At 39.1% G+C, this 27,355-nt stretch overlaps 1 protein-coding gene across 2 annotated transcripts in view; it reads left to right on the top strand.

Annotated features, from left to right (window-relative positions):
• Positions 1-26,946, top strand: part of MEOX2 (mesenchyme homeobox 2) — a 72,157-nt gene extending 45,211 nt beyond the window's left edge. For both annotated transcript variants that reach the window (XM_007069496.4, XM_043541123.1), the window contains exons 3-4: positions 10,438-10,610; positions 26,396-26,946. In XM_007069496.4, coding sequence (XP_007069558.2) covers positions 10,438-10,610; positions 26,396-26,620 — 398 coding nt within the window. In that variant the 3' untranslated portion in view covers positions 26,621-26,946. The remainder of the gene's footprint in view (positions 1-10,437; positions 10,611-26,395) is intronic.
• Positions 26,947-27,355: the final 409 nt, after the last annotated feature.

The raw sequence follows: 27,355 nt of genomic DNA on the forward strand, positions 1-27,355 counted from the left end.
GCCCTGCGGGGCGGCCCCTACTGGGATGCAGGTCTAAAGCCCCAAGACCACCCCCCTCCCCGTGTGGCAGAAGCCTCTAATTCCACCATCCTGTCACAGGACAGAAACCCCGAGCTCCCCCACCCCCAAGTCTGGTGGGTGGAGAATAGGGGGGGGGTTTGTGGGGGCTCCACGAGCCACACTATAACTGTAAAAGAGCCGCATGTAGCTCACAAGCAACAGTTTGGCCACACCAGATATATGTGATATACAGATGTGGTTGGGTGGAGAACTTGAACTTACAGAAATACACGCATTCCACATAGGTACTGCAGATACTCCAAAAAGCCTAGACATCACAATGGTAGTGAATCAGTGTTTCCAACACTGTAACGTAATTCCTGGACTGCCACTTTCAGGAGGCAGTAATAACGAAAAATGTTGGCAGCCATGGAAGGTAGATAATGGCATAGGGCAGTTTATAGTATGTTTCCAAATATCCATGTTTTGCTGAGTCAATCTACGGTTTTATTGAGAGGGGATATGAGGCTGTCTTTTAAATTGTAAATTGTCACAGGCTGGTTTAGAAAGCATTAACTCAATAAGCCAATCAGTGTTTGCTTTCATTACTATGAAAAGAAGATTTTGTGTAATTTTGACATCCTACAAATGCTACTATGCAGATCTGCCCATTTTCACATGCAGGGTTGTGAATTATGGTAATGGAGGAGGAGCTGTTTTTTCAAATATTTCAAAGAAGAATTCGGTAAGTGTCTGTGGTAAATTGCTGCTCCAGCAACATCTTCAGTATTATTGACCAGTTTAAGACTCTATACTTTTTATGATGCTCTCGGATAAGCTAATCTGTACTGCCTGTACACAGCAATATAAATCAGTGCAACTCCATTAACTTCAGTGAAGCCACACTGTTTTACACCAGGTTAGAGTATGAGTTGTTATATCTATAGAGTGGACGTATTCGAAAGGAATGCAAGTTGCTTGCTTGTTTTTAAATTAGTATCTCAAGATTCAGAGATATAGCAGGATTTGGTAATCCTGCTTGCAATAGGAAAGTGGGAAAGTTTGCTGGGCAACTAATGGTTTACCCATCAGCTTTTGCATGGTTTAGCCCTTTATTTAAAACTCATACAAGAACTCATACCTCCTACGCTTTCCATCCTACACTTTTGCGTGCCGTCCCATATGGTGTAAATAATGCAACCAGCAACTGTCAGCCCAGTTCCGCTCCTATTGTAGTCACTGGCAAAACAATAGGGTCTAAACTGGGACTGTATGCCGATGTTTTGCTTGTACACTGAAAAATTAGGGCATTTCATATTATTGTGTAGACAGGGACTATACAAACCTAAAATATCAGAAGTGGTCAGGCCATGCAGTGTGTGGTTAAAAACAAAAACAAAAAAAAACCTGCCACCAAAATGTGCAGTCCTTTACATTTGTTAGGGGAAGAAAAATGTATTTCAATTTTATTATTTTTGAAGCTATTTATCAAGGAGACAAATTAAATTTTCATTAAGTTTTATGCAATTAATGTCTTAGAAAAAAGTAATAGGTATTTGGCACTGAACGACATACCACTGTAGAGTCCTGTTGATGTTTAGAATCTATAAAGCTTTTGTTTACAGGATAGTGGTTTAAGTGACTGTGGAGGAATTAAGCTAGAAAGAAACACTGCTTCATGCAATGTTAAGTCACTATGAAGTAACAAGATTGTCATGATAAGATTGCTCCATTTTAAAGTAAACAGTGTGTAGTAGTTGCACTCCACAAGCACTTGAAGACCATTATAAGAAAGTATGCAATTAAGAGTATTTGGTTTATACAACATCACAATAAAGTTACAATGAAATATACATGTGGGAATAGATTGTGCAACTTTTGTGTTGGCAAGCGCTTTGTCACATCAGAGAGCCCACAAATTTCAATGAGACTAGTTGCAGGAGTAGATGCTCATCAATATGAATAAGAGTTACACAATCCAGCCCTTAAAAAGAAAATTTTAGGGGCCAAATTCTGATGGGCCTTTTTCCTGTTGAATAGTAAGTACATTTCTCCTTGGGTTGTCCCACTGAAGTCAATGGGACTACTCATGAAATAACACACTACTCAGTGTGAGTATCGGTATCACAATCTGACCCTAGCTAACCAGGCAACTATCTATGAAACCTCTAATGAAAAACCAGCAGTTTTATTTATTTTGATTATTCTTGCATGCAGAATTTTTTTATATTGCAAATACTAACTGAAAGTCCACTTCCGTCCATAAAGCCAGCGTTTGGCCACTTGCTGAAAGAAGCCAAGCAAAGGGTGGACACTTTTCATGTTTTTACATATGATTTTGACTTTGTCCTCTTTAGAGCAGGATCTTTTTACATTACTGCTGGGTTGAGCATGCTGGTGGAGTGCAGTAAATAAATAATGTGGCACAAAGTAAATATTTGTTCTTGTGTTAGTGGCCTTCTTTCAGTTACGCCTCAAAAGCAAAGATATCAAGGTGGGTGCTATTCATGGAGAAAACATTGCCAGCAGGGAATTCATATGCTTTCTACATACTGTGGGGCAGATTTACCACTGCATTACTCCATTTTTACCAGGGTCTAAAGTATATGTGGCATGACTATTTATTTCACTGATGTAACGGTGCTGGGAAGAGATACAGGAATTTTGGTAACACCGTAAGAATTAGGTTGACAACAATGTTTCTTTAGAGTAAAATAGAAAGCTAACTTTTGTGTCAGACTAGCACAGATGGAGATGGTCTTTCATAACCTTTTTTCCAGACTTTGTTAAACAATATACTAATAATTTAACCAAGGTAACGTTCCTACCCTCAGGTAACCCGCTGTACAATCAGTCTTGCCTTAATGATATTTGTCCAGATAGTACATTCTGCCACCAGTGAACCAGCACATCTTACTGTACTGGGTGAAATTACAGACCTAGAGTTCTAAAAAGCAGACAGAACAATCCTGGGAGGGTGATTTGTATGTTTCACAATCGTGTCAGACTATTTGTATTAGCATAGTCCCAAAGAGCAAAGGTTTACAAAAGAAAGATTGTCCACCAACCAGTATCTGAATACTGGCCTACATTTTCTGAAAGTATGCCTGAGTTTGAGGGTGGGGACGACACACAATGTAGATTACTGTGTTTTACGTAACATGTTATGGACCAGATGTAAATATTTTGTGTTTTTTGGGGGGAAGGGAGTGTAATTTAGGTTCCCACTAGACTTTGTTCTCTGCCTTTACACCTACCATTTGGCATAGGCTCTAGCCAGTAAAAGAAAACTGAGGGTGGGTGGTTGTGTGTTTTTTTTTTTTTTTTGCCTCAATTGCAACAGCTGCAAAACAGATGTAAGCTACATGAAATCTGCCAAAAATCTCTTCCAAGTTTCCCACCCATTTTCCACCAAAGACAAACCAGTCAGGTGATATGAACATAGTCCTTAAGATAACAAAAAAGATGGGATCTCCCAATGTTGCCTTTTTAGAGACTGTTAAAAAAGAAGCATTCCAGAAAAAAACACCCCTAGATTTACTACTATGGAAATTTAAAACAAGCAAAGTTTATATTAGTAACAAGTCCAAAAAACATAATTCTGAGTAGCCTGAAATGAATAGGGAGAAAAAGAGAGATTTGTGCACAAACCACAATAAAAAGCACTGAAACAGAGAGAAAATCAAAGGTCTGTAGAAGTTTATAATTGACATGACACCTTCTAAATCCACCATATTTTCTGGATTTTTGATGCCTGATTTTTGAGTATTTATTTTTTTAGATGCCTTAAAATGCTACGCAGAACCCCATTGACTCACTCTTTGCCAGCATAATTACTATGCTGTGTAATTATCTTAAACTACTTGTAAACAAACACAGTGATATACACCTTGTGGGCATTTAACTAACTAAATTTCAGAATCAAGCAATACACTTAGTTGATGTTGGATTTGAAACTTGAGTGATGTCCAAACTTTTGTTTCAACAGAGTCCCTAGAAGTTTAATCATTCTGTTGTGTAAACGTAGTTACTAAGAGGAGTGTGCTTGGTGTCTAACGTTTCTGTGTACTTTTCCAATTTTAGCATTTAGTTGTATTTGTATTTATCATGTGTTTTTTCTCAAGGTTCTTTGAACATCACATGGTGCTATAGAAGATATAAATGTTTAAAATAAATTAAACACAATTTAACATTTTTCTCATGCCTGTGTTTATGAAATCAGAGATTCATCAGGAAATATACAAAGATGAACTAATTCAGTCAGATTGTTGATAACAAATTATTACTTAGTCTGAGTTTTCTCAGCATTTCCAGTGACATGAAGAGGGTAAATGTTGGCACAATGAAAAGACTAGCAACTAGAAGTTCGTGATAGGGTCCTTCCTTGTATTCACTGAACATTCTTATGGCTACTAGCAATGAGTACAAAGAAAAATTAATTTAATCTCTCAGCTCTAGAATGTATGACTCTAGCACCTAAAGATTACTGTGATAAGCACCATAGGAAACCCTAAGCAGCCAAAGCCCTCAGTAGCTGTAGTAGCTGTGGCAAAAGTGATTTGAATTCTTCCTTAAGATGCAATGGTTTTGCTGCTGGTACTGCAGCCAAGCAAATTAATTTAAGCTGCCCTACTGGTAGATAACTATAACTGTCATTATATGAAATGTAAACAGGCTTAGACTGTGCTCTAGCAATCAGTGTGTGCATGAAGAGTCACCAAACAAGACAGTCCAGACTCTAGAGTGCTGTGCCCAGGCAAAGAAAGGGGTGAATGACAATCCTTGAAACACAGTCATTGATTTGCAAGCCATGTTGGATGCTTCCAGTGTGAAGGCCAGTTAAAGCATGCTTTACCAAACACTGCACCCTCAATGACATCAGCTCTCTGTGAGAGGCCAAAAACAAAACAAAACAAAAACCCTCACAAAAATGCAGACTTTACCAGTGTGCCAATCTGCCAATGAAAACATACTGCTTACAGAACTACTGCTCTCAAAAACATACAGTGTGACATTTACTAGTATCCAGTAATGGTAGGTACGTCTAAATAACAAATTGCCCCAGCAACTTTAGTTTCACACAGGATCCGCATGGGCTAATGTTACTGGCTGTCCTAAACTCACCATTCAGGCTGCATGCTAGCAAGCATGATTAGGAGAAATACTTCTTATGTGCTTGTGTGACAGTTACATTTGCCTCTTTGTGCACCAGTATCCTAGGGGCTTGGGATTTAGATTCTGAATTCCTGACTTTCACAAGTTTAAAACCTAAAGTTTTGACTTTGACCTACAAATACCATTATCCAAAGGATGACTTGTCTCACTGAGATGTATTTTTTTTATCATTAAGGTTGTACTGCATTCTTAGTTCATTTACTGTTCTCTGTGATGACCCATATGCTTGCAGTAAAGAATTGTCATCAGTGTCTTTCCCAAATGCCATGGTGTCAAGGTTCCTCCACCACTCTGAACTCTAAGGTACAGATGTGGGGACCTGCATGAAAACCAACTAAGCTTACTTTCACCAGCTTAGATTAAAACTTCCCCAAGGTACAAATTAATTTTATCCCTTGTCCCTGGATCTCCACTGCCACCACCAAACTCTAACTGGGTTTACTGGGAAACGTAGTTTGGACACGTCTTTCCCCCCAAATCCTCCCAACCCTTGCACCCCACTTCCTGGGAAAGGTTTGGTAAAAATCCTCACCAATTTGCATAGGTGACCACAGACCCAAACCCTTGGATCTGAGAACAATGAAAAAGCATTCAGTTTTCTTACAAGAAGACTTTTAATAGAAGTAAAGAAATCCCCTTTGTAAAATCAGGATACCTTACAGGATAATTAGATTAAAAACATAGAGAATCCCTCTAGGCAAAACCTTAAGTTACAAAAAAGACACACAGACAGGAATAGTCATTCTATTCAGCAAAGTTCTTTTCTCAGCCATTTAAAGAAATCATAATCTAACACATACCTAGCTAGATTACTTACTAAAGTTCTAAGACTCCATTCCTGGTCTATCCCCAGCAAAAGCAGCATACAGACAGACACAGACCCTTTGTTTCTCTCCCTCCTCCCAGCTTTTGAAAGTATCTTGTCTCCTCATTGATCATTTTGGTCAGGTGCCAGCGAAGTTACCTTTAGCTTCTTAACCCTTTACAGGTGAGAGGATTTTTCCTTTGGCCAGGAGGGATTTTAAAGGGGTTTACCCTTCCCTTTATATTTATGACACATGGCACCAAGAGTTACTTTCTGCTTAACTGTAGGTGGTACTATGAAGCATACTTCTCAGATCAAAAAAGTCTTAGAGACTTTGACAGAATGATGAATGTGTCCAATCTTAGAGCTCATGCCACGCAGAAGGGGAGGGATTTTTTTTTCACAGGAACTCAGTGTTATTCAAAGGATTTTAATCAAAATTATTCTTCTACTGATTAATATGTGTGCATACCTGGAGTTGTCTCCTCTCCTCTCTCTCTCTCCTCAGAATATTCCTTTTACCATAATTGGGAGACATACTGCATGAATCAAGATGAAAAGACCCCCTTGTTTATGGCCTTTACATCCTGAGCATTACCCCTTCTGCAGGAAGTCACTATTAACTGCCTTGAATTAGGGCTTCTCTATATTGGAAATTTTGCCATTTTAACTATACTGGTAGAGTTAAAGTGCCAAAACCCACCTGCTGTGGACATAGTCACAGCAGTGTAAAAGTGCATATACCTGTATAACTTCTTCTGGTTCAGGACTGAAATAAGCTATACTGGTAAAAGCCCTAGTATAACCACAGTTATATGGATATAAAGGTACCTTATAACTGCATCAATAAAAACATGACACCCTGCCACTGATATCGTTATATCAGTATACATTTTCTAGTATAGACCAATCCTCAGTGTTTAATACTAAAGCATGAAGCAGTGCTTAAATACTCCACAATCAAACTACCATTGTGGTTATCAACCTTGTGAACAACATTGCTGCGGTTCATGTAGGATCAATATATGTTCAGAGCTATATAAGGAAAGAGTTCATGCCTGTGCAAGATGTCTTCAAGTCACCAAGGCCTGATGAAATTCATCCTAGAATACTCAAGGAGCTGACTGAGAAAGTATCTGAGGTATTAGCAATTATCTTCTAAAAGTCATGGAAGACGGGAGAGATTCCAGAGGACTGGAAAAAAGCAAATATAGTCCCAATTTATAAAAAGGGAAATAAGGACAAGCTGGTGAACTACAGACCAGTCAGCTTAACTTCCATACCTGCAAAGATAATGGAGCAAATAATTAAGAAATCAATTTGCAAATACCTAGAAGAGAATAAGGTGATAAGTAACAGTCTCAGCATGGATTTGCCAAGAACAAAGCATGTTAAACCAACACAGTAGCTTTCTTTGGCAGGGTAACAAGCCTTCTGGATAGAGGGGAAGTGGTAGATGTTTCATATCTTGACTTCAGTAAGGGTTTTGATACTGCCTCTCATGACCTTCTCATAAACAAACTAGGGAAATACAACCTTGATGGAGCTACTTTAAGGTGGGTGCATAACTGGTTGCGAAACTGTTCCCAGAGAGTAGTTATCAGTGGTTCAGAATCAAGCTGGAAGAGCATATCAAGTGGGGTCCCGCAGGGATTAGTTCTGGGTCCAGTTCCGTTCTGTATCTTCATCAATGATTTAGATAATAGCATAGAGAATACACTTACAAAGTTTCTGGACAATATCAAGCTGGGAGGGGCTGCAAATGCTTTGGAGGGTAGGACTGAAATTCAAAGTGATCTGGACAAACTGGAGAAATGGCCTGAAGTAAATAGGACAAAATTCAATAAGGACAAATGCAAAGTACTCCACTTAGGAAGGAACAATCAGTTATATACCTGCAAAATGGGAAATGACTGCCTAGGAAGGAGTACTGCAGAAAGGGATATGGAGGTCATAGTGAATCACAAACTAAATATTAGTCAACAGCATAACACTGTTGCAAAAAAAAAGCAAACATCAGCCTGGGATATATTAGCAGGAGTGGTGTAAGCAAGACACAAGAAGTAATCCTTCCGCTCTACTCCACGCTGATTAGGCCTCAACTGGAGTATTGTGTCCAGTTCTGGGTGCTACATTTCAGAAAATTTAAGTCCAGAGAAGAGCAACAAAAATGATTAAAGGTCTAGAAAACATGACCTATGAGAGAAGATTGAAAAAACTGGACTTGAAGAAGAGAAAACTGAGAGGGACATAACAGTTTTCAAGTGCATAAAAGGTTGTTACAAGGAGGAGGGAGAAATTGTTTTCCTTAACCTCTGAGGATAGGACAAGAAACAATGGGCTTAAATTGCAGCAAGGGCAGTTAAGGTTGGATATTAGGAAAAACTTCCTAACTGTCAGGTGGTTAAGCACTGGAAAAATTGGAGGTTGTGGAATCTCCATTATTGGAGATCTTTAAGAGGAGGTTAGGCAAACACCTGTTAGGGATGGTCTAGATAATACTTAGTCCTGCCATGAGTGCAGGGGACTGGACTAAGTGACCTCTTGAGGTCCCTTCCAGTCCTACATTTCTATGATTCTAAGTGTAACTATCACTTATAATCCTAAAAAAGATGGTTTAGGCTTCCATCTAAAGGGATGCATGGAGAGTGCTCATATAAGGATTCAAGTATATGGAATGAGATTTGTAAATTACACATGGACCTGAATTGGGGTGTGGCAGAGCTGCAGCAGTTGAGCAATTCCAAGAAGGAAATGCAGTGTGTATGCCAGCATGCTGAAACTTTTGGGCAGAATTATGCTTCCTGGTGGCGCCCCCAATTGGCTGATGCAACACACTCTGCAGGCTAGAACAGAAGGAAGAGGGGAGCATGACTCAGGTTCCTTCCCGCCATTTTTGAGGTAATTTGCACCCTAGGTTATTAGGAAGGAGCTGTGCTCCCCTTGTCCAGCTCTTGTCTAGCTTTTGCTTTCAGTGGAGCAGTGGGAGAAGGCTGTTTTTTACCTCTCTCCATTCTACTCTCACCTTCTCAACTGCACAGGGACAGGACACAGTCTCATCCATAATGAGGTACTGGAAATTTATATTTTGCATCAAATAAAAACATTTCCCCCTATTCAGTTTACATTCTTATATCCTGGCCATCACCATGATATCACTGATATTGGGTTTGGTTTTGTTCTTTAAATTACTCCATTGGGATTTGAACCTATAGCCTATGGCAGCATAAACCTGTGACTGTAGCATTGAATCATTCATTAAGATTTCTCACTAATTTTTGCACGAAAGCCACTGATCGTTTTTTTTTTTTTTCAAGCAACAGGGTAATACTGACCCCAAACCCACTCTCATTCTACTCTTATAAACCTGCATAATTGTTAATAGTTTTGTTATTGGGCTCAGTGGTCTGGTAGGCTATTTCAAGCATGCTAATGACTCATCTGACCTAGAACATCATAGAGAGACTCCTTATGCGTCTGTCCATTTGGAAATTGATGCAGGTTTCTATTTAAATCAGCAGCTGAAGTGTGAATGTATCTGTGACATTTTTGAGATGGTTCATGAGGCCAGGAGTTGACAAATGATTCTCATGCTGCACGCCTACTAATGTTGAACTTACAGGTATTGTGACATGCCCCGATTTGAAAAAGATAAAGCAAAAGACATTTTATGGGACAAAATTTGAGGAACGTCAACAATCAGATCATAGCACTTATTCAAATGGGGCCTGGTTCAAAGCCCATTGATGATAATGGAAAGACTCATTGACTTAGTAGCTTTGCATCAGACCCCTGATATTTTTCTGTGAGAGTAACTGAAACTATGAGGGTTGTGAGAGGATTTTCACTGTTGTGATCATGGCAGAGATAATTTCCCTGCATCTTCAGCAAGAATAGTTTAGGGTATGGGCTATGGTGGCAGCACTACTTTCTATTGCGTATCTAAAAGTTTGGGGGTTCATGGTATGTCTACTTCTGGGCATGCTTGGGGGAAGCACCTTATGATTCTGCAGTTGGTGCTCATCCATTTCATCATCATGCTTTTGACTGGATTTCACATGTTCGTCTCTTATTTATTTTATTTCTGTAAAGCTGTAATTGGATAAAATTGAAAGTATGCCCTCTGATAGGGATAGCTTTGCTTGACATGTCAGTGAAATAATAGAATAGAGCCAACCCTTGACATGCCATCCAGTAGGTCACTAGCTAGAAGATTCATCCTATTCAGTGCTAGTTCTTTAGTTACATTCAGGATTCTTGGGAAAACGTCTGCTACTCTGCTCTGTGGCAGTGGAGGGTCCATTTGTATCAAAGCCAGTGTGCTTCTGTTATTCCAGGGCAGGGAAGTTTTTGAGGTGCTCATGTAGAGGATGAGCACAGCCTTAATCTGTGGGGTTTAGTTCCTAATAAATCAAACCCTTGTCATAACTTTCACTTTTATCTCTCCTTTGTTTCAGATTCCCAGGAAGGAAATTACAAATCAGAGGTCAACAGTAAGCCTAGGAAGGAAAGGACAGCCTTTACCAAGGAGCAAATCAGAGAGCTAGAAGCAGAGTTTGCCCATCATAACTACCTGACCAGGCTGAGGAGATATGAGATAGCAGTAAATCTGGACCTCACTGAAAGACAGGTACTGATGGAAAGTAATAGATTTTGAAGTGTTTGTTTAATATTTAAAACTACCAGCAGCAGTCGCTCTCCCCATTTGATTTACCCATAGATATGTTAAAGTGTACAATGGAAAAAAATTAGAGATAATGCTAAAATGACACACATTTATACTGCATAACCGTGTTGCTGTGAAACAGATATTTATAAATTCAGTTAACCCATTGAAACACAGTACTTGATTCATTGACGTTAAATGTCTATCTGCCAGAATGGAATAAATGGGTTTTCAGGTTGCCCAATGCATCTCTATTTAAAATACATCCAATCTTCCATTGTGTGCAATGGTTTGTGGCTAAATATTTACAGGCATTGTGACAGCTGTCCACCATCTATTTGCTCTCTGAATCGTGAAAAATCACAGAACAATCTACTAGAGTTGGAAGGAAGACATCACAGAAGGGCCAAACCATAACTAAGGCTTCCATTTGAAGCATAGTAAGCAGTGTGTGACTTTTCACACCTGCAGTGTTTTGATGACAACTCTGCTCTCTTCAAGCTACACACTTTTAACACAATTATTCGTTAAAAAGAAAAAATGACATTTAAAAAAAAACTTTAAAAAATTGTTTAAAAGAGACCAAAACCCCCTTATTGTCAGTCTCTGAGGCAGGGATGAGAAGGTTGAGAAGGAAACAGAATCAGTAGGGAATTGCATCTGAACTCCCAGAAAAGGTGCTTTGATACACAGAAGGTGCTTTTGAAACACAAAGCTTCATTTAGTTATTCCCTTTTTGCTTTAAAGCTCAACTCTGTCAACTCAACTGGAAGTTTACCCAACTAGTCACCACATTCTGGCTGTATCTCTGCTAATATTTTTGGGGGAAATTTTCCATTCTCACATTACCAGTAGTGCAATTCCAAATGTGGCAGTACCCGTGGGAGCACCAGAATGGACAGAGTACAGACCTTTACCATCCTGTCATCTTACCCTGCTCTGTGAAGTAGGAGGAGACCATGGAATTTCTCATCACTCTTCTCAGTTTCCTGCTCTCCAAGCCCTCATTCTGCAAACACCTAAGCACATACTTAACGTTTTTTTGTCCATAGTCACATTGACTTCAGTGGAATTAGTCATGTGTTTTAGTTAAGCATGCACTTAAGTGTTTGCAGAGTCGAGGCTCAACGCATTAATGTTTAAATGTGCACGTTTTCAGAAACATCCAGAATCTTTCATACAACAATATTGTTAGTTGGAAGCCTTTCATCCTGGCCTGATTACATACCTGAGTTTGTTGTAATCTTCCTCCCCTGAGGAACAACTTAAATTATATCTGAAATTAAAATCAATAGGTACTCAGATAGCATGCAGTATAAGAACCTAAAGGTATTAGCAGGCTCACCCGATCATATGCAAAATGTATGATCTCTAGCTGGAATGCATTAGACAGTGGGTACAGGGATGTTATAAATATGAGAGAGACGTTTTACAATATGCAGTAACATTCATGCTAACTAATTCTGGTGGTCTGCTCAGAAATAAGACCATGCTTCATGAAACTCTAAACATGAGAGGCTAATAAAGACTGGTCAGTTATTCAAAACTTAATTTACATTTTCTATAAATAGTACCGCTCCAGACCCATTTTATACATGCGCGTGCACACATGCAAATGAAACGGGATTTTCGTTGGGAGCTTCAAAGACATGTACATAAAATGGCATTCTAAGTTTACGTCTCTGTCTTTATTATGCATACCTATTATTTCATCACATCAGCTAGAAGGCAGTAATTTGTTTATAACGTGAAGATAATAATGCCAGATAGCATTAATTTTGCTAAATATAATAGCATACACTTAAAAAACCCTTGTTATTCCAGTGGAGTTACCTTCTGTTATTTAAATATGTTTGTTAGATTTATAACTTGTGCCCTTTAGTATCAAATGCAAAGGGAAATTTATTATGGTGGGGAAAAATAAATAGGAATATTGATCTCTAACAGCTCAATCTTACCATCCTTTCTTAAGCAAAACACCCATTGAACTCAAAAGACTTGATTTTCAGTTACAGTCTTTAGTAAGAACTGTAGCAAAGTGTTCCCTACTTGTCTTTTGACAGATCCATAATTTGTGTGTGTTATGTAATGTGATCATCCAAAGATCCAGCATTTATCCACTTTCCTTAATTACTTATGTCTTAGGAATTGAAAAGAATATATTTTACAAGAAATTGCCTTTCATCCTGCCAGGGACTGGACTAATTGAGACTAGGAATACTGAGTTGGTTGCACAGAAAGAATCAGTGGACTCTAAATCTGAATTCTACTTGAATGTCTTGAAATTAAAAATCATAGCTGGATTCCATAGAATAGTATGAAACAAATGTCAGTGTATTTATTTTTGTTAGACTGATCCAATATCAAGTACATGTTTATTACTTCCCCATGACACTTCCCTTTGTATTTTATTCTTTTTTTGTATTCACACCATAGTTTGGAGGACTGGATGAAGGAGATGCAGGGTGTTTCCTGAGGATTAATGATCAGATGGGAGAAATCTCAGCTAGTAACTAATCCCCAGGAAGTAGCCTGAGCTGAGTTCATAATTGCTATTATCAGCTGGAAAATGGAAATAAGTAATTATAAAAATAGGTGTATGGTTTTTCTTAATGGTTAATACAGTTTAAAATGGTATGTGTAGATCCTGGCTAAACAGAATAAAATATTGTGCCAACTCCCCTTCCTCTTGTTCTGTGCTGGACATAGGTGCAGGTAGGTGTCCTGAGGTTGGAGCCTGCACCTATTCCTCTTCCGGGTCAGGCTTGGATTTTTCAAACCCATGAGTGACATAGTTGGGTCGACCTAACTTTTTAGTGTAGACATGGCCTAAGCATGTACACTGAGTTACAGTGCTACATGAATTTTTCCTCGTAAGTGACAACAAATAAAATATTGAATAATAATCCACGATGACCTTTACCTGGTTCGCCACTGGTGGGGTAAACCAACTGACTTCAATTAAGTTGTGCCTACTTACAACAGCAGTGGAATTAGCCCAGCATTATAGGGTGGTGTGACAAAACCATATGATGAGATGATTCTGTGTTCCAAAGGAAATTAAGTTTTTATTTCAACATACTGTACAGCGATAGCTAGATATGAACATATGTCTTTGGAAGTTCATTGGGAGAAAAAGCAGTCTTCTGAGACTGCTAGGTCAAATTAAAACCTCAGACTTCCTTTGCTACACAGTCATGGAGAGGAATGTGAGGGGATACTTTGTAGCAGATGTGTAATGTCAGCGCTAGGCATTGATACTTGTGATCACCTCTCAGTAATTATAATGAACCCATCCACATAACATCTGAGCATAACCCTTCTTGTTAATCACATGTGGCACCTGGGCTGCTGGGAATGCTGGTGCTTCCCTAGCATTCTAGCACAAAGGCCTGGATAGTTTCAATCAGGAAGGGAAAGCTTTTAAAGGTTCTGCATGAAATACATACACAGCAGCACCGTGACTTATAGCTTTATGCCTTTCAGTCAGAAAGAAAGAGGGGGCCATATACTGCACTGAAGATGTCCTCTGTTGTCCACAACAAAAAGATGATTGGCAAGGGAATGAAAACCTAGCAGCACATTCCAGTATCCATTTGCTTTCTGAAAATTGCGTATATTGGAGCAAATTTTGCTGTCACTGCCACTGTTGTAAATTGGGGACATCTTCATGGAAATCAGGTGAATTACCCTGGTGTAAAATTGGTGTGAATAAGACCAGAATCAGGCTTTCTACCTCTAAACTGTATGAAAGCCTCCAAGAGTGCAATTCAGGGAGTCAACAGACGTGATTCTCCCCTCGTACTAGTTTTACATCAGTGCAGCTCCACTGACTTCAGCAAACGTACTCCAGGATTACACTGCTGTGAGATCAACATTCATTTCTTCAGTGCAGAATCAGAATATTCTTAAATATATTCCATTCCATTGTTAACTGAATGAATGTTAACACCATACCAGCATCCACACACTAGCATATTGTTGTTGTTGTTGTTATTACCTCAGTAGCACCTAGTAGTCCCAACTGAGATCAGGGGCCTGTTGTGCTGGGTGCTTTACACACACACTAGGAAATAAGCTCTTCAGAGAAAGGACTACAATCTAAATAAAAAGATAGACATTCTCATGTAGCCCAGCTCATTTGGCCTGGTTTCCAGAAGGAATCTCTGCATAGAGCAGTACTTCTGAGAATGATGTGAGTGTGCTGGTCACATTGGCATTTGTGGCATATACTATCATTTCCCAAAACTTCTGCCAAAGGCTGTTTTCCCCTGAGAACGGTGTTCAACATGTGGTAGTCACTCTCTCTGACTAGGTTAAGATGTGGGTTATAATACCTATGCCGACCCCAGCTGTAGACCCATCTATATCTGAAAGGTCTTCAGACCTTGGGGGAATGACATTCTCTGTGCAAATGGACAATCAAATGTTAATGTTGGATAATGCAGCAAAGAAAAAAAAAAAGCAGAGGGTATTAGATGCTTTAAACATCTCCACCAAGAAATTACGTTTGTGAACAGAATTAACCACTGATGGAATTAATTACTTTACATATGTTGTTTTTACTAAGATTCAGTAAAAAAGCAAACATCAAATTATTGTACAGCGTCAGAGAGGCAAAAATAAACAGCGGAAAGATATTGTCCGTCATCCTAAAGTTACCTCTTTCAGTTAGTTCCCAAGATGTGGCAGATGTGAGATAAATCATGGGGCCCATTATCTTAGGAAAGCTCAATCTTCCTCTTGACTATGATGATAATTTCTACCATACGTTACATCTTAAACAGGACATCAGCACCCAACACTTCATAATTACCTTTCTGGCACTTAAAACAAACAATAGAAAAACATATGTTTTACTGTATTTAAAAGCCCATGTAAGAGTGGCCAAGTTTCCTACTAGCATCAAAGCAAGGCTCAAATTGAATTTCCAAACAACTTCTAAGGTCAGCACAAATATAAATTCCTGGTGGAAGGACATGTTCAGAAAAAAAAATGTGTGAAGGAGCCAAGTCCTGATTTTTGTTATTTGCATGTTAGGCTATGTTATTCAGAATGTCAACATGGAACAGGAGTGAGCATGATTTGTATGGCACCCTAACAAAAAAAAAATATCATTGAGGGTTTCAAGAGAGGAGTATCAAAGAAAATTACTTCGACATCTCAAAGTCCCAGATATTAAGAGTGCACTTCAAGAGCATTTAAAACACATATGGTGGCTCTATTATCACACTGTAAAAATTCCACCAATATAGGTGCCTATAATTGCTGCTCCATCGCCTATAGAGTGCACTCCCAATCCCTACTCAGCCAGCAGTTAATAATTTTCAGCTGGCAGGCCTCTATGTATTCTGAAGAGCCAGTTAGTATAAAAATCTCTTAGGTCCCTAGGTATTTGTAACTTTGACAAGCACATTCTTGGCTTTTTTGTCCATCCAGATAAACTTGGAGAAGGCACCATCCAAACTTTTTAATATCTCACTGTGGGATGAGGAGAGGAAGCAGCTGCAGTGGGGTATAAGAGGTGTGGCAAAATGGACATTTTTATAGGGTCGATCCTGCCAAATATAGAAAGAGTGGGAGATCTTTCCACCTCACAAGATCTTTTTTTGCACAGAGCCAATCAAAGGAGCAACGTTGCAGTTCTTCAAGCTAGCTAAGGTTACCGGAATAAACAGTTCAAATACGTAATGCTTCTATTTGCCAATGTAAATGGAAAATCCCACCTAGTCCGATTAAATTCCACTGAGGAGGGCTTATTTTTTGCTAGTTAACCTTAAGTCCCAATATCTGCCCAAAATCCATCAATCACTTACAAAATACCCAGAATCAGTGTTTCTTGGTAGGTGATGAGGAAAACAGTTTGTTAAAATAAAGAAGGGCTTTATGCTCTCTTGTCTGAGTTCTACCTAATGAAAGTCTTTAGTCTGTCAATTTATGAAGTGGTGCCAGTAGTTCCATGAGTAGATAAATAGGAATGTCAAAAGAGGTGCCTTTTTAATGCTTAATTCTACAGGAAAGATAGGCGAACAATGCATTATCATATAAATGGGGGCAGTATTTGTACAGTATCTAGCACAGTGGGGCTGTCGTCCTGATTCGTGCTTTTTTATTCTGTGCTACTGCAATACAAATAATAAACAATAATAGAAAATCCCCATTACAGAGGTGTCCTCCAAACAAAGGTCACCTCACTTCGTAATAACAAATGGCTATTTATACTTGGTTAAAATCCTTTTCAGCATCTCAAGACTGAGTGTGGGATCCTGCAGTCCTTACTCAAACCAAACAACCTTTCTAAACAAAGTCAGTGGTTGATTTGCTGGAGTACGGACCACCTTAACATAGTTAATCAATATCAGTCTGATATACCGTATTGTCGAATCTTGTCTGAAAGTCAAATGCTCATTCCAAACTTCCACTTATTCAGCAATGTCCACATATGCTATAAAATTTGAGTCTGTGTGGTGAGCAGCAGCCCACGGCAGCGAGACCAATTACCTTCAGTGGGGTTCTGGGCAGGCAGAGTGGTCTGCCTGTGCCAATCAGCTTATGATGCGATTTGGCCCAAAATTCAAGGATGGTTCAGCCAATGCTTCTGTTAAAGCTAGCTTGTGCAAAGGTGTTGGGGAAGAGGTAGCCCCGTGGGTGTCCTCCCACATAATCCCGCGTCTCTCAGTAGACTTGGCCAGGACCAAAAGGAAGCACAAACTGTACTTTTTTTTTGAGGTTGGCATAGGAGCTACTTTCCCTAGAAGTTCCAGCTGGAGAGGTGATTGCTCTGTACTGCACCTTTGGAAAGTGATTACTTAACATCACAGTTGAGTTCTAAGAAAAGTGACATGTTTTGTCAGTCTAAAAATCAAACAGAACAAAAACTGAAACAACACATTTCTGAAACTTTTAGTTTTAAGTATCTTTGGAGATTCACTTATGGATCCTTGTGGCTATATATGGAGGAAAAGGGCTATTTGTTATGCTAGGTACTTATAAAATGTAGCATCCATTTAGATGGTCATTTGTATTCTTTGGGCCTGGTCCAGTTGAAAATAGCTGCAGCTTTCTGAGCCACGCCAGCTGTAAAAGACTGGATGTTGACTCTGCAGCCAATTTATTATCAAAGATACAAGATTGGCCTGCTTTGAAAGTCAAGAAAATTCCTCCAGTATTGAAGGAATGAGCTGTGGAGACGGTTAAACTGAACGGAAATTAGGGTTCTTCCTTCGTGGCCTATGCGAAGGCTTCCCAAGCTGTGGAGCGTAAGAGGTCTGCAGAGTTGTCAGGTTCCTTGGCACTTCCCTCCTTTAGTACTAAACTGTCATCATAGAGCAAAGTGAGCATATTCCTCCAAGAATCCTGAGTCCTGATTCCCCATTGCCTTGCATTTATGAGTCATTTTCATCTGTGCTAACTGGCTGTGAAATGCTAGCAAACTGGAACTCTCCACTTACACCCGTAGAAGCACTTTATTGTACACTTACTCCACACAGGTGTAAATGTCTGCGCAAGCTGAATCAGTGCCGTATTGTCTAAAATGCCTCTGTCCCACCAACAGATTTTTCAGATTATGCATAAGCAATTTTTACTTAGTCTGAACAGTAGTAACTTCAGAAAACCAAACTCGCAACTTCAACTGATGTAAGAAATCCTGATATAGTGCAGTGACTGTACTGTACATACAGAAGTACACTATACGAACTGGATCGTGACAGGCCCTTGTGAAAATGCATGGTGGCAGGGAGAGCACAAAGCTGCCTTGTGGCAACACCCGCAGCTAACACCCCCAAGATTACAAACAACAAAAAAGGAACTCAATGTAAAACCCACACCGCAACGTCTGCCTGTGAATGCAAACAATAGCGCATGGAACTACCCCATTCTGTTCAGTGTGGGGTAACGCTGAGGTCGAACTAGGACATTTTAAAAAGTCAAGATTAACTATTTCACTGATGATCATTTTAGCTATGAAAAGCTATGAAATTAAATGTTGAAGATCGTAGTTGGATGAAGTGGCATTTATCAGGGTGGAGTGTAGCGGGGTTGATGGTTGCTGTCAAGGATTGCTGGCATTGGCAATGAAGTAGTTAAATCACTGCCGTCCTCTGAAATGTTAAGTCCCCTCCACCCCGCCCAAATGTAGGAGAGAAGGAGCAGAGTGCATCAGCTTTCCGGTACCCAAAGCTGCCTTTGAGTAACAAAAACCAAAGCCATCTCCCACGCTTTCCTGGGTGCCAAAAGTCCCACCTGTCCATTATCCATCTGCCAAAACCTCCAGCTTTTTCTCAACAGTTGCTGCTATGCACTTATGAATATTCAGTACAAAAATCTAAAGTGTAAAATAAACTGAATTTACCATCAAAATAAATAAATAGAAGGGATACAGAGAGGGCTAATGACAGGAGAAAAACTATACTATCTAAATCTGGTGTTCTTGCTACATAAGTTAGGTATAATGCTTCACACAGAATTTGAGGCTCTGAGAGATGTGCATTTGTATTGTATGTGTACAAGAAATGATGGGGCAGTGTGGCATAATGGTTTCATTGGTATGAGTTTGGGATGGGTGCATTACTCATGAGTCTTAAAGTCATTCACAAGTTATGCAGGTCATCTCAAACCAATGCCAGTAAAACCTTTAGCTCACTTATCATGTAGTTTGTATACGTCACATATTTTGCAGAAACCTGTTTTTAAAATGTTTAACTTTTTTATAGTGTGACTACTTTCCATGTCCCTGCACCAGTAAAGCCTTAGCTACCATGAGTCTAACTGTGCAAGACTTTGATGGAAAGGAAAAATCCTAACTAACATATTTTAGACAGATTCAGAATAGCTTTTCTATAAATAAAAATGTCACAACTTTAAAATCCAATATTTTGGCACCTAGCAGGGTTGGGCATCCCAGTGAGAAGCTAGGTTTTTTTTGTTTGTTTGTTTGTTTGTTTTAAAAGAAAAAGTGGCTATTTGCTGGAGACATATGAATGGGCTGAGTGCAGGTAAGAAAGTCATACAGTTTAATCACAGGCAGAGTCACATACTATTTTTCAGAAACTAAGATAAAATATTATTTTTCTGCAAAGTTCATTTTTGAAGGAAAAGGCCATCAGTTAGACTCTTCTGTGTCAACACAGAAGGCTCAAGTCCCAGTTCAGCCATCCATCCTGATTAAGCAAAGCATTTAAGCATGTGCTTAAGACCTATTGATGTCAATAGAATTTAGGCCCTTGCTTAAAGTTAAGCATACACTGAAATGCTTTGCTGAATAGGGGTGGTCTTAAGCATATGTTCAAATGCTTTGCTGAACTGGGGCCTAAAAGCCATACCAATTTCACATCACATGATCCTATTGAGGTTGTATGGGTGGAAGACAGCAGAGAATTTGGCCCTTTGGTAGTAGGTAAAACTCTGGCCTTTCACAAGTATTTGCTATTAACAATAGTGCCTACACCACTGAAACAATAAATCAATTTCCAGCCCCTCATATTGCATCTTGCCCCCTGATTACTGTGGAGTATTCCTTAAAATAAATCAGCCATAGCAAAACATTTCTCTTTGGTGTCTGCTCCCAAGGAGATGCTCAACACACGGTCATATGGTCCTCAACCTATTTAAGCAACAGCTTAATCATCAGTCTGGGAGACGTAAATGCTAAACAACTTGTCGACTAACGGAAAGACTTTCATGCCAATGAGCAGATGTGCCTAATAGACCACCCCATAATTGCTGATTTAGGAATAGTTGCTAATGCTGTAATGGCTGCTGTAACATAGCCCTTCATTTCCCTTCCCTTCATTCCCTATATATATATACACTACACATTAAATTGAGCTATATACAGTGTGTGTGTTGTGTGTGTATATATATGTTGTTTGCAGTTATATTATATATAGAGAAAGATAGAGAGGGGAAAAGTACACATAAAATATCTTGTCTTATATTTTTAAGCACATGTTCCTGGGTGGTACTAATTATCCTTAACTCCCTCTAAAGTCACCAGGAGTTGAGGGCACCTCACAGGAATACTCAGAAACCTATAGGATCAAGCTTCACAATAGTAGGTATTAATAATTATATTTGGACACACTGCACTTAATAGGCTATTTCAAACATACAGACTGAATGCTGTAGCTTTAAATTGCTGTAGTTCTATCCAGTTCCCCCTACCCCCCCCCGCCCCCCAAGGTTTACTTCAGCTTGCTCTGACTGCCTGCATCCCCCACCTTCCTTTTCAGTATACCCAGTATGACATTTCAAGCAAGACACTTAACACTTTCAAAGGTGCTGTATGTTTGAAAAGCGTTGGCTTCCGTGAATTACAATGAATTGACACTCAAAATTCTTCACACTTCCTGCCTAGTACTAAAATGTAGCTGGATCATGTATCAGTACCTGTTTCCCTCCCATTATTTACTGTTCACAAAATCCAAAGGAAGTTCAGATTTCAGATATCTGAATCTGATCTCTAGAGGAAATAGCATGTGAAAAGCCCTTCTCATATTATTATTAGCACATGAGCATTAAAGGCCTGATCTATAACCTGTTGAAGTCAATGGAAAGACTTTCATCGCCTTCACTGAGCTTTGGATCAGGTCCTAAAGGCCTTTCAATACTATACGTATTTTCTGTGTCTGAATGTCTTCAGTTATAAAGTGTTCTCTCATTTAGCAAAGCAAGTAAGATTAATGGCACTTCGTGTAGTAAGTAGATTGAGAAAATTAAAATCAAAATGAATTGCAATTATTTTTAGTTCTGTATCTCAATACACTTCGTTTTTAGCATATATATTTTACTATTTTTTACCAAACAAGAAAAATATTTCTACATTTGAAGTTATCTGGGTTAATCATTTAAGAAGGTAAATTTGCCTCAGAGGCGCAGATTATTTATTATCATCATTAATGAACCATTAACACAGTTATTGCATTCTAAATAGTTACAAATCTGTTTTTTTTTTTAAACTGACTGCCTTAAATAGTAGAGATTTGGCACCAGATGTTAAACTCAGCCTGTAAAATGGAGCAAGTAATACATACTCACCTCACAGGAGCACTAGGGATTAAATTCACCCCTGTAAAAAGGGCCAGCACTACTTAAACTGCATTTTGAGGGATTACATCGGATATAAATGGTGAATAGACTTTTTGCTGTCCCACTTGCTAGTGTTCACTAGTTATTGGGCCTAGTGCTCTCCCATGGAAGTCAACAATCCAGATGAGAATTGGGCCTGATCTCATGCAGTTGAGAAGCTTGAAGAAGAGGTGTAATTACATTGCCTCAATTGTACTTCAACTTCCACTTTCTTCCAGCTGCTTGGTGTTAAATTGCAGCTTCTTAGCCTCTTTTTACACACTACTGGAACAGATATAAAGTAGGTCTAAGGGAAACTAACTGAATGTAAGGAGTAGGGGCAATTTACACGACTTTATACATCAACTCTGAATTTTGCCCTAAGGCAGATGAAGAGGGAAGTCTCAATTGGTTTAATTTGTACTTTTTTCCAGTCCTGTGTATGTGCATGTTACACCAATGAAGATTCCCTCAGACATATTTATTTCCTTAGTCTTACAGCCACTTACCAATTTACACCTCAACTTAAACACAACCTCCGAATTTGGTCCTATTATGTTTGAAGGTATTTGTCTTTCCATTGTTTGCCCTTCACTTTCATAATAAAATTCTAACACAGTCATAGAAATTAGAGAAAATAAAGAACCATTAGGGTTACCCAGTCTGTTTCCTGACAATGCAGGATAGCTCCCTATAGTACATTTACTAAAGGTTTGTCCAGTCAAGTTTTCGTTCCCCACAAGACAGGGCTTTCCACCACTTAGCTTAGATGTCACAGCTATTCAGCCTTTTTTAATTTCATCATCTTATTCCTAGTTATACTTTCTCATACTGTCCTAAATAATTTATCTCATATCTTGGTGTGAATAGGCTTCAAATGTTTGTAGAATGTTATATGTATGTGCTCCCCTCTCTGCCTACTCCAAGTCATTGTTTAGCCAAGCAGTATCTATTTGGCTCTTTTTTAATCTGTTTTCATAAATCAGTCTCTCCACCCTCCTTATCACTGATTGGTGAATGTCTGTAAAACAGCTTCAAATTTCTATGTTCTTCTGGAAACAAAGTGCCCCAATATGAATGCATTATCCCAAGTGCAGGAACACCAAAGCCTGACAGAACAGGGCTATAATTTCTCTACGTAGGCAACCATGTCACTATCTATGCTTTTTTTTTTCTTAACTGCTACATCCTATGACAACTCATTTCTAATTTGCTGTCTACTATCACTCCTAGGTCTCTTTCAGCATTACTTCTTCCCATGTTTCTATGTTGTGAAGTGTTTTTCCCCAGATGTATTAGCTGGAGTTTTTCCAAGTTCAGTTTCATTTATTTATAGCCTGCACGTATCTCCAACCTCTAAATCTGTTTGCATTTTTCTGTTGTTAGTGGTTTTCCCAACACCTCCCACTCATCTTTGATTCTTGTTATGTGGCGGTTTCTTGCTCTGCCAAAACATTATTGAGGATATTAAAGAAGACAAGATCTAACACTTTGTGATACCCTATTAGACACCTGCTCCCAGCTTGATATATGGCTGTTTATTAGTACCTTAGTTTATTTTATACTGCTTCTGCCCATTCTAAGTTTACATGACTGTATTAATATCCAAATCTATTTGAATTAATTTTCACAGACTGATTTTATTATACAAAATCTCTCTTGTATGTTTTCTTCTAAATTGACAATCCTAAGTGTTCTTTCCTCTTAATCTATGCCCTGGGATGTTAGCAATGGAAGTTAGACTTGTGGAGTCACAATTGCCAGGATCACTCTCATTTATTTTCTGAAGATAGGTTTAGTTCTTCACTTGCTTTTCTTCAGTCTTCTGGTTCTTTCCAAGTTTTCAATCGCTCTTCATTTAAAAAGAATTGTCGGTGGCTCTAGAAGTTTGTTAATTTTGTGAGTGCATATGATCTGATATGGATCAAGTCATTCTAAGTATTCCTTTACCTGCTCTTTATCACTAGCTATGTTTACAATATCTTCATTGGTGCGAAGGGCCAAATCCTGGTTCCATGCATACTAGTAAAACTACTTCAGGCAGAGGAACATCATGGGTGGTGGAAAGTTAGTGGCAATATGCTCCACACGCTCCTGACGATTGAAAAGGACCAATCTGCTCACACACATTTTCCCCCTCCACTCACTTAATGACTGCTCCTGATCTCTGCATGCTTGCAAGAGTAGCTGGGGGGGTCTAGTCGAACCATCAGCTTCACTGATTATTTTGCCCCTAGAGCTTTGGGCCTCCCAAATAGTACTAGGATTTTGAAAAGGGCAATGCAATGGTCTACTTGCAACAATTTTTTACACACATACAACCTGAACTGTGCAGGATAGTAAATGATTTTGCCCAAAGCGGATAGATAAGATATTATGCAAAGAGTGGTTTCTGCAAAACAAGGTGAATACTGTGATACACTTTTGACACTATAGGATATTTATTGATCTCTCAGAGCTGCAAAAATATCCTGAGAGCATCTTTTTTATATCTCAGTAGGAAGATTCCCATTGACTTAAGTGAGCTTTGGATCAGCTCCATAGCTCCAAACACTACAGGTTTATTACAGTGTTTGGCACCAGTGCTGTAGTGTCTTTCACAAGGGGAACTGCACTGTAAAAAAATGACATCTGTAACTTCCCATAAAGAGCTGTAAGTACAGTACAAATATTGTGTTTTTATAAAGACACTGCTTTCATACTTAGGCCATATATCAGAGACTTCCATGATAATTCCCAACATCATAGCAGCCACTCATAAATACCTTCCCTTTACACTCATTTGACTTTACTAGCCAGATTCTTTTGCCTTTGATAAGTAGTCTAAAGGAAAGGATGTGCATGGATTTGGAGCTGTTAACCAACCTAGAATCATTTTGCTGTATTCCCAACTGATTGGCTTTAAGAGCTCAGATTAGTTTTAACACAACACCGTGAGTACAGTAAATAAATAGAAAAAAATGTGACTTTAAACATCAATTCTGTTGCTGTACAATTCTAATGTATCATTCAAAATAATGTTAAAGGCTAAAGCCTGTAAGATTTCCTGGACATACAACATAAATTCCTCAAAACATCCATTTGTGGCTCTATTACTGATGTTGTACAATGTGTCCTGCTGTGACAACTCCTTGGCATTACTTTCAAAGCTCTAAAATATATTCCATTCCACTTATCACTGCAGAGGAGACATCAGCATTCCAAGCTCTCACTTCCTTTCCAAGTGAGAAGTTACCTCATGCTGTAGAATTTTCTGTAGAACTTTCATGTTAAAAGAGACCCAAAGATACGTTTGGGACACTCCATTACAGCAGTAACTCTAAGGGTTTTAAAATAACTATTTTTTTTTCTCTTCTTCCATTTTCATAAAATAAATTTATTTTCAATGTCAATGGCATGTGCTGATTTAGAATCAACGGAGGATCTGATCTGATATATGGATAAGAGTTCTCATGTCTCTCTCAGTCTGTGGGCAATTGCAAAAGTAGATTGCCTGCAGTTTGCAGTGCTTAGTAGCACACCAGATTTGCAGGAGACAAGTATTCTCTTGTACCAAAAAGGAAGCCAACAGCAGGGATTATAGTAATACGTATGTGAGCCAAAAAGGGAAGTCATTTTCAATATTTACTATTAAAAAAATTTCTAACATGGCCTTGCATATATCGGGGAAAGGCTTGAGAGGGGGCATTGAAATTGGAAGTGACCGGTAAAAAAAAAAAAAATGTACAGTTGTTTCTTATTCTTCCATATTCTTGTTTTTGAATGAAAATTTCTTGTTTCATTGTCCCTTTTCCCAAGTACTTGGCAGATTCTGAAAAAATACTTAGAAAAAGACGTAAAAAAATAGGAAGGAAAAGCGTGGTTCTGTGTTAGGGCACAAAACTGTAAATAACATAGAAGAGAGAGGTTATTTTCTGAGCTCTCTATTAATTTGTGTATGTCGTTTCCCTGGCCTCAGTTTCCTCATGTGTAAAATGGGGATGATATTTATCTCACAAGAGTGTTAATGTATACATGTCTGTAGGGAGGTTTGAGATCCTCCACTGGAAGGCACTGTAGTAGTGCTAAGTATTTCATGTAACCATATTAACTTAAGACTGTTCCAGGGGTTCTCAAACTTCATTGCACCGCAACCCCCTTCTGACAACAAAAATTACTACATGACCCCAGAGGGGGGTCCGAAGCCTGAGTCTGCCTGATTCTCACTGCTTGGGGTGGGGGAGCCAGAGCCAAAGCCAGAGCCCCACTGCCCTGAGTGGGGAAGGGGTCAAAGCTGAAGCCCAAGGGCTTCAACCCCAGCCAGGGGGCCTGTATCCTGAGCCCTGCAACCCAGGGCTGAATCCCTCAGGCTTCGGCTCCCAGCGACGGGGCTCGGGCTTCAATCCGAGCCACAGCAAGTCTAAACCAGCCCTAGCGACCCAATTAAAATGGGGTCACAACCCACAGTTTGAGAATTCGCTGTCCAATTCCTTCCCCTATTGTTCCTTACCCTCACGTTTTACTTCATGTCTAAAATTAGACTCTCAGCTCATTGGAGAAGGCAAGTTGCTTTTGTATTTGTTCTGTAAAGAAACTAGCATCCTGTTGGGTGCTACACAAATAACACATGATGCTATTATTTATTAGTATTACAGATAACATCATTAGCTCTCAGTGACCATGTCTTTGTTCTTATTTTTAAGGTAAAAGTTTGGTTCCAGAACAGACGAATGAAATGGAAGCGGGTAAAAGGGGGCCAGCAAGGGGCAGCAGCCCGGGAAAAGGAACTGGTGAATGTGAAAAAGGGCACACTGCTTCCCTCAGAGCTTTCTGGAATTGGTGCAGCCAGCCTCCAGCACACGGGGGACTCACTAGCGAACGATGACAGCCATGATAGTGATCACAGCTCTGAGCACGCACACTTATGATACACAAAGAGAGGATCCCAGCTCCGTTCTCAGGAAAGAAATGCTATGATGGCACGCCTTCTCCGGGCATCGTTTACTTATGCAAGTGACTCTGGCAGTGATTTTTTTTAAAAAAATGGTTATTAAAAATTCAAGCTTATTGTGTCTGCTTTTCTTGATTTTTTTAGATGGTTTACAGTAAGTGCCATGTCTTAGAGGTGCCTCAAGAGTGGGAAGCGGAAGATGAACTTGCTTTGAACATTCCAGATTTGTTTGTCATGTTTATGGACAGCGGGCAGGTATTTTTGCTTTAGCTTGCACTGAAAATTACATTGCTTTCAACAGAGGTTATATTCAGAAAACCACAGTGCCACAAAATCACTGTCTAGTGGATAAGAAACTTATTTTAACTCTGTAAATATTTATCTTACAGCATTTTCCTGTCTTCACTAATTTTAGTAATGCATTAATATTAGCTGATGGCAATAATCACTCATGATGATAAACGGCTTCTTGTCTCTTTATTTTTGTTTTGTTATCCCAAAAACAGACAATACATGTAGACACTTGTGTTCAAGTAAAGAACAAGACTGTAGTGTCTGATAGGGCACGTCCTTGTACCACAGACAAAACAAACCTTATGTTGCATTTACTCTCAACTGCTGCTAATAGGGTATTATTAAACTTACCTTGCTCCTCAATTCTTCTTATCTTATAACTGCCAGAATGATTTTTAGGATCATAAGGATAGTCCAG

This window comes from Chelonia mydas, chromosome 2 (genome assembly GCF_015237465.2).
Source record: "Chelonia mydas isolate rCheMyd1 chromosome 2, rCheMyd1.pri.v2, whole genome shotgun sequence".
Taxonomy (NCBI): domain Eukaryota; kingdom Metazoa; phylum Chordata; order Testudines; family Cheloniidae; genus Chelonia; species Chelonia mydas.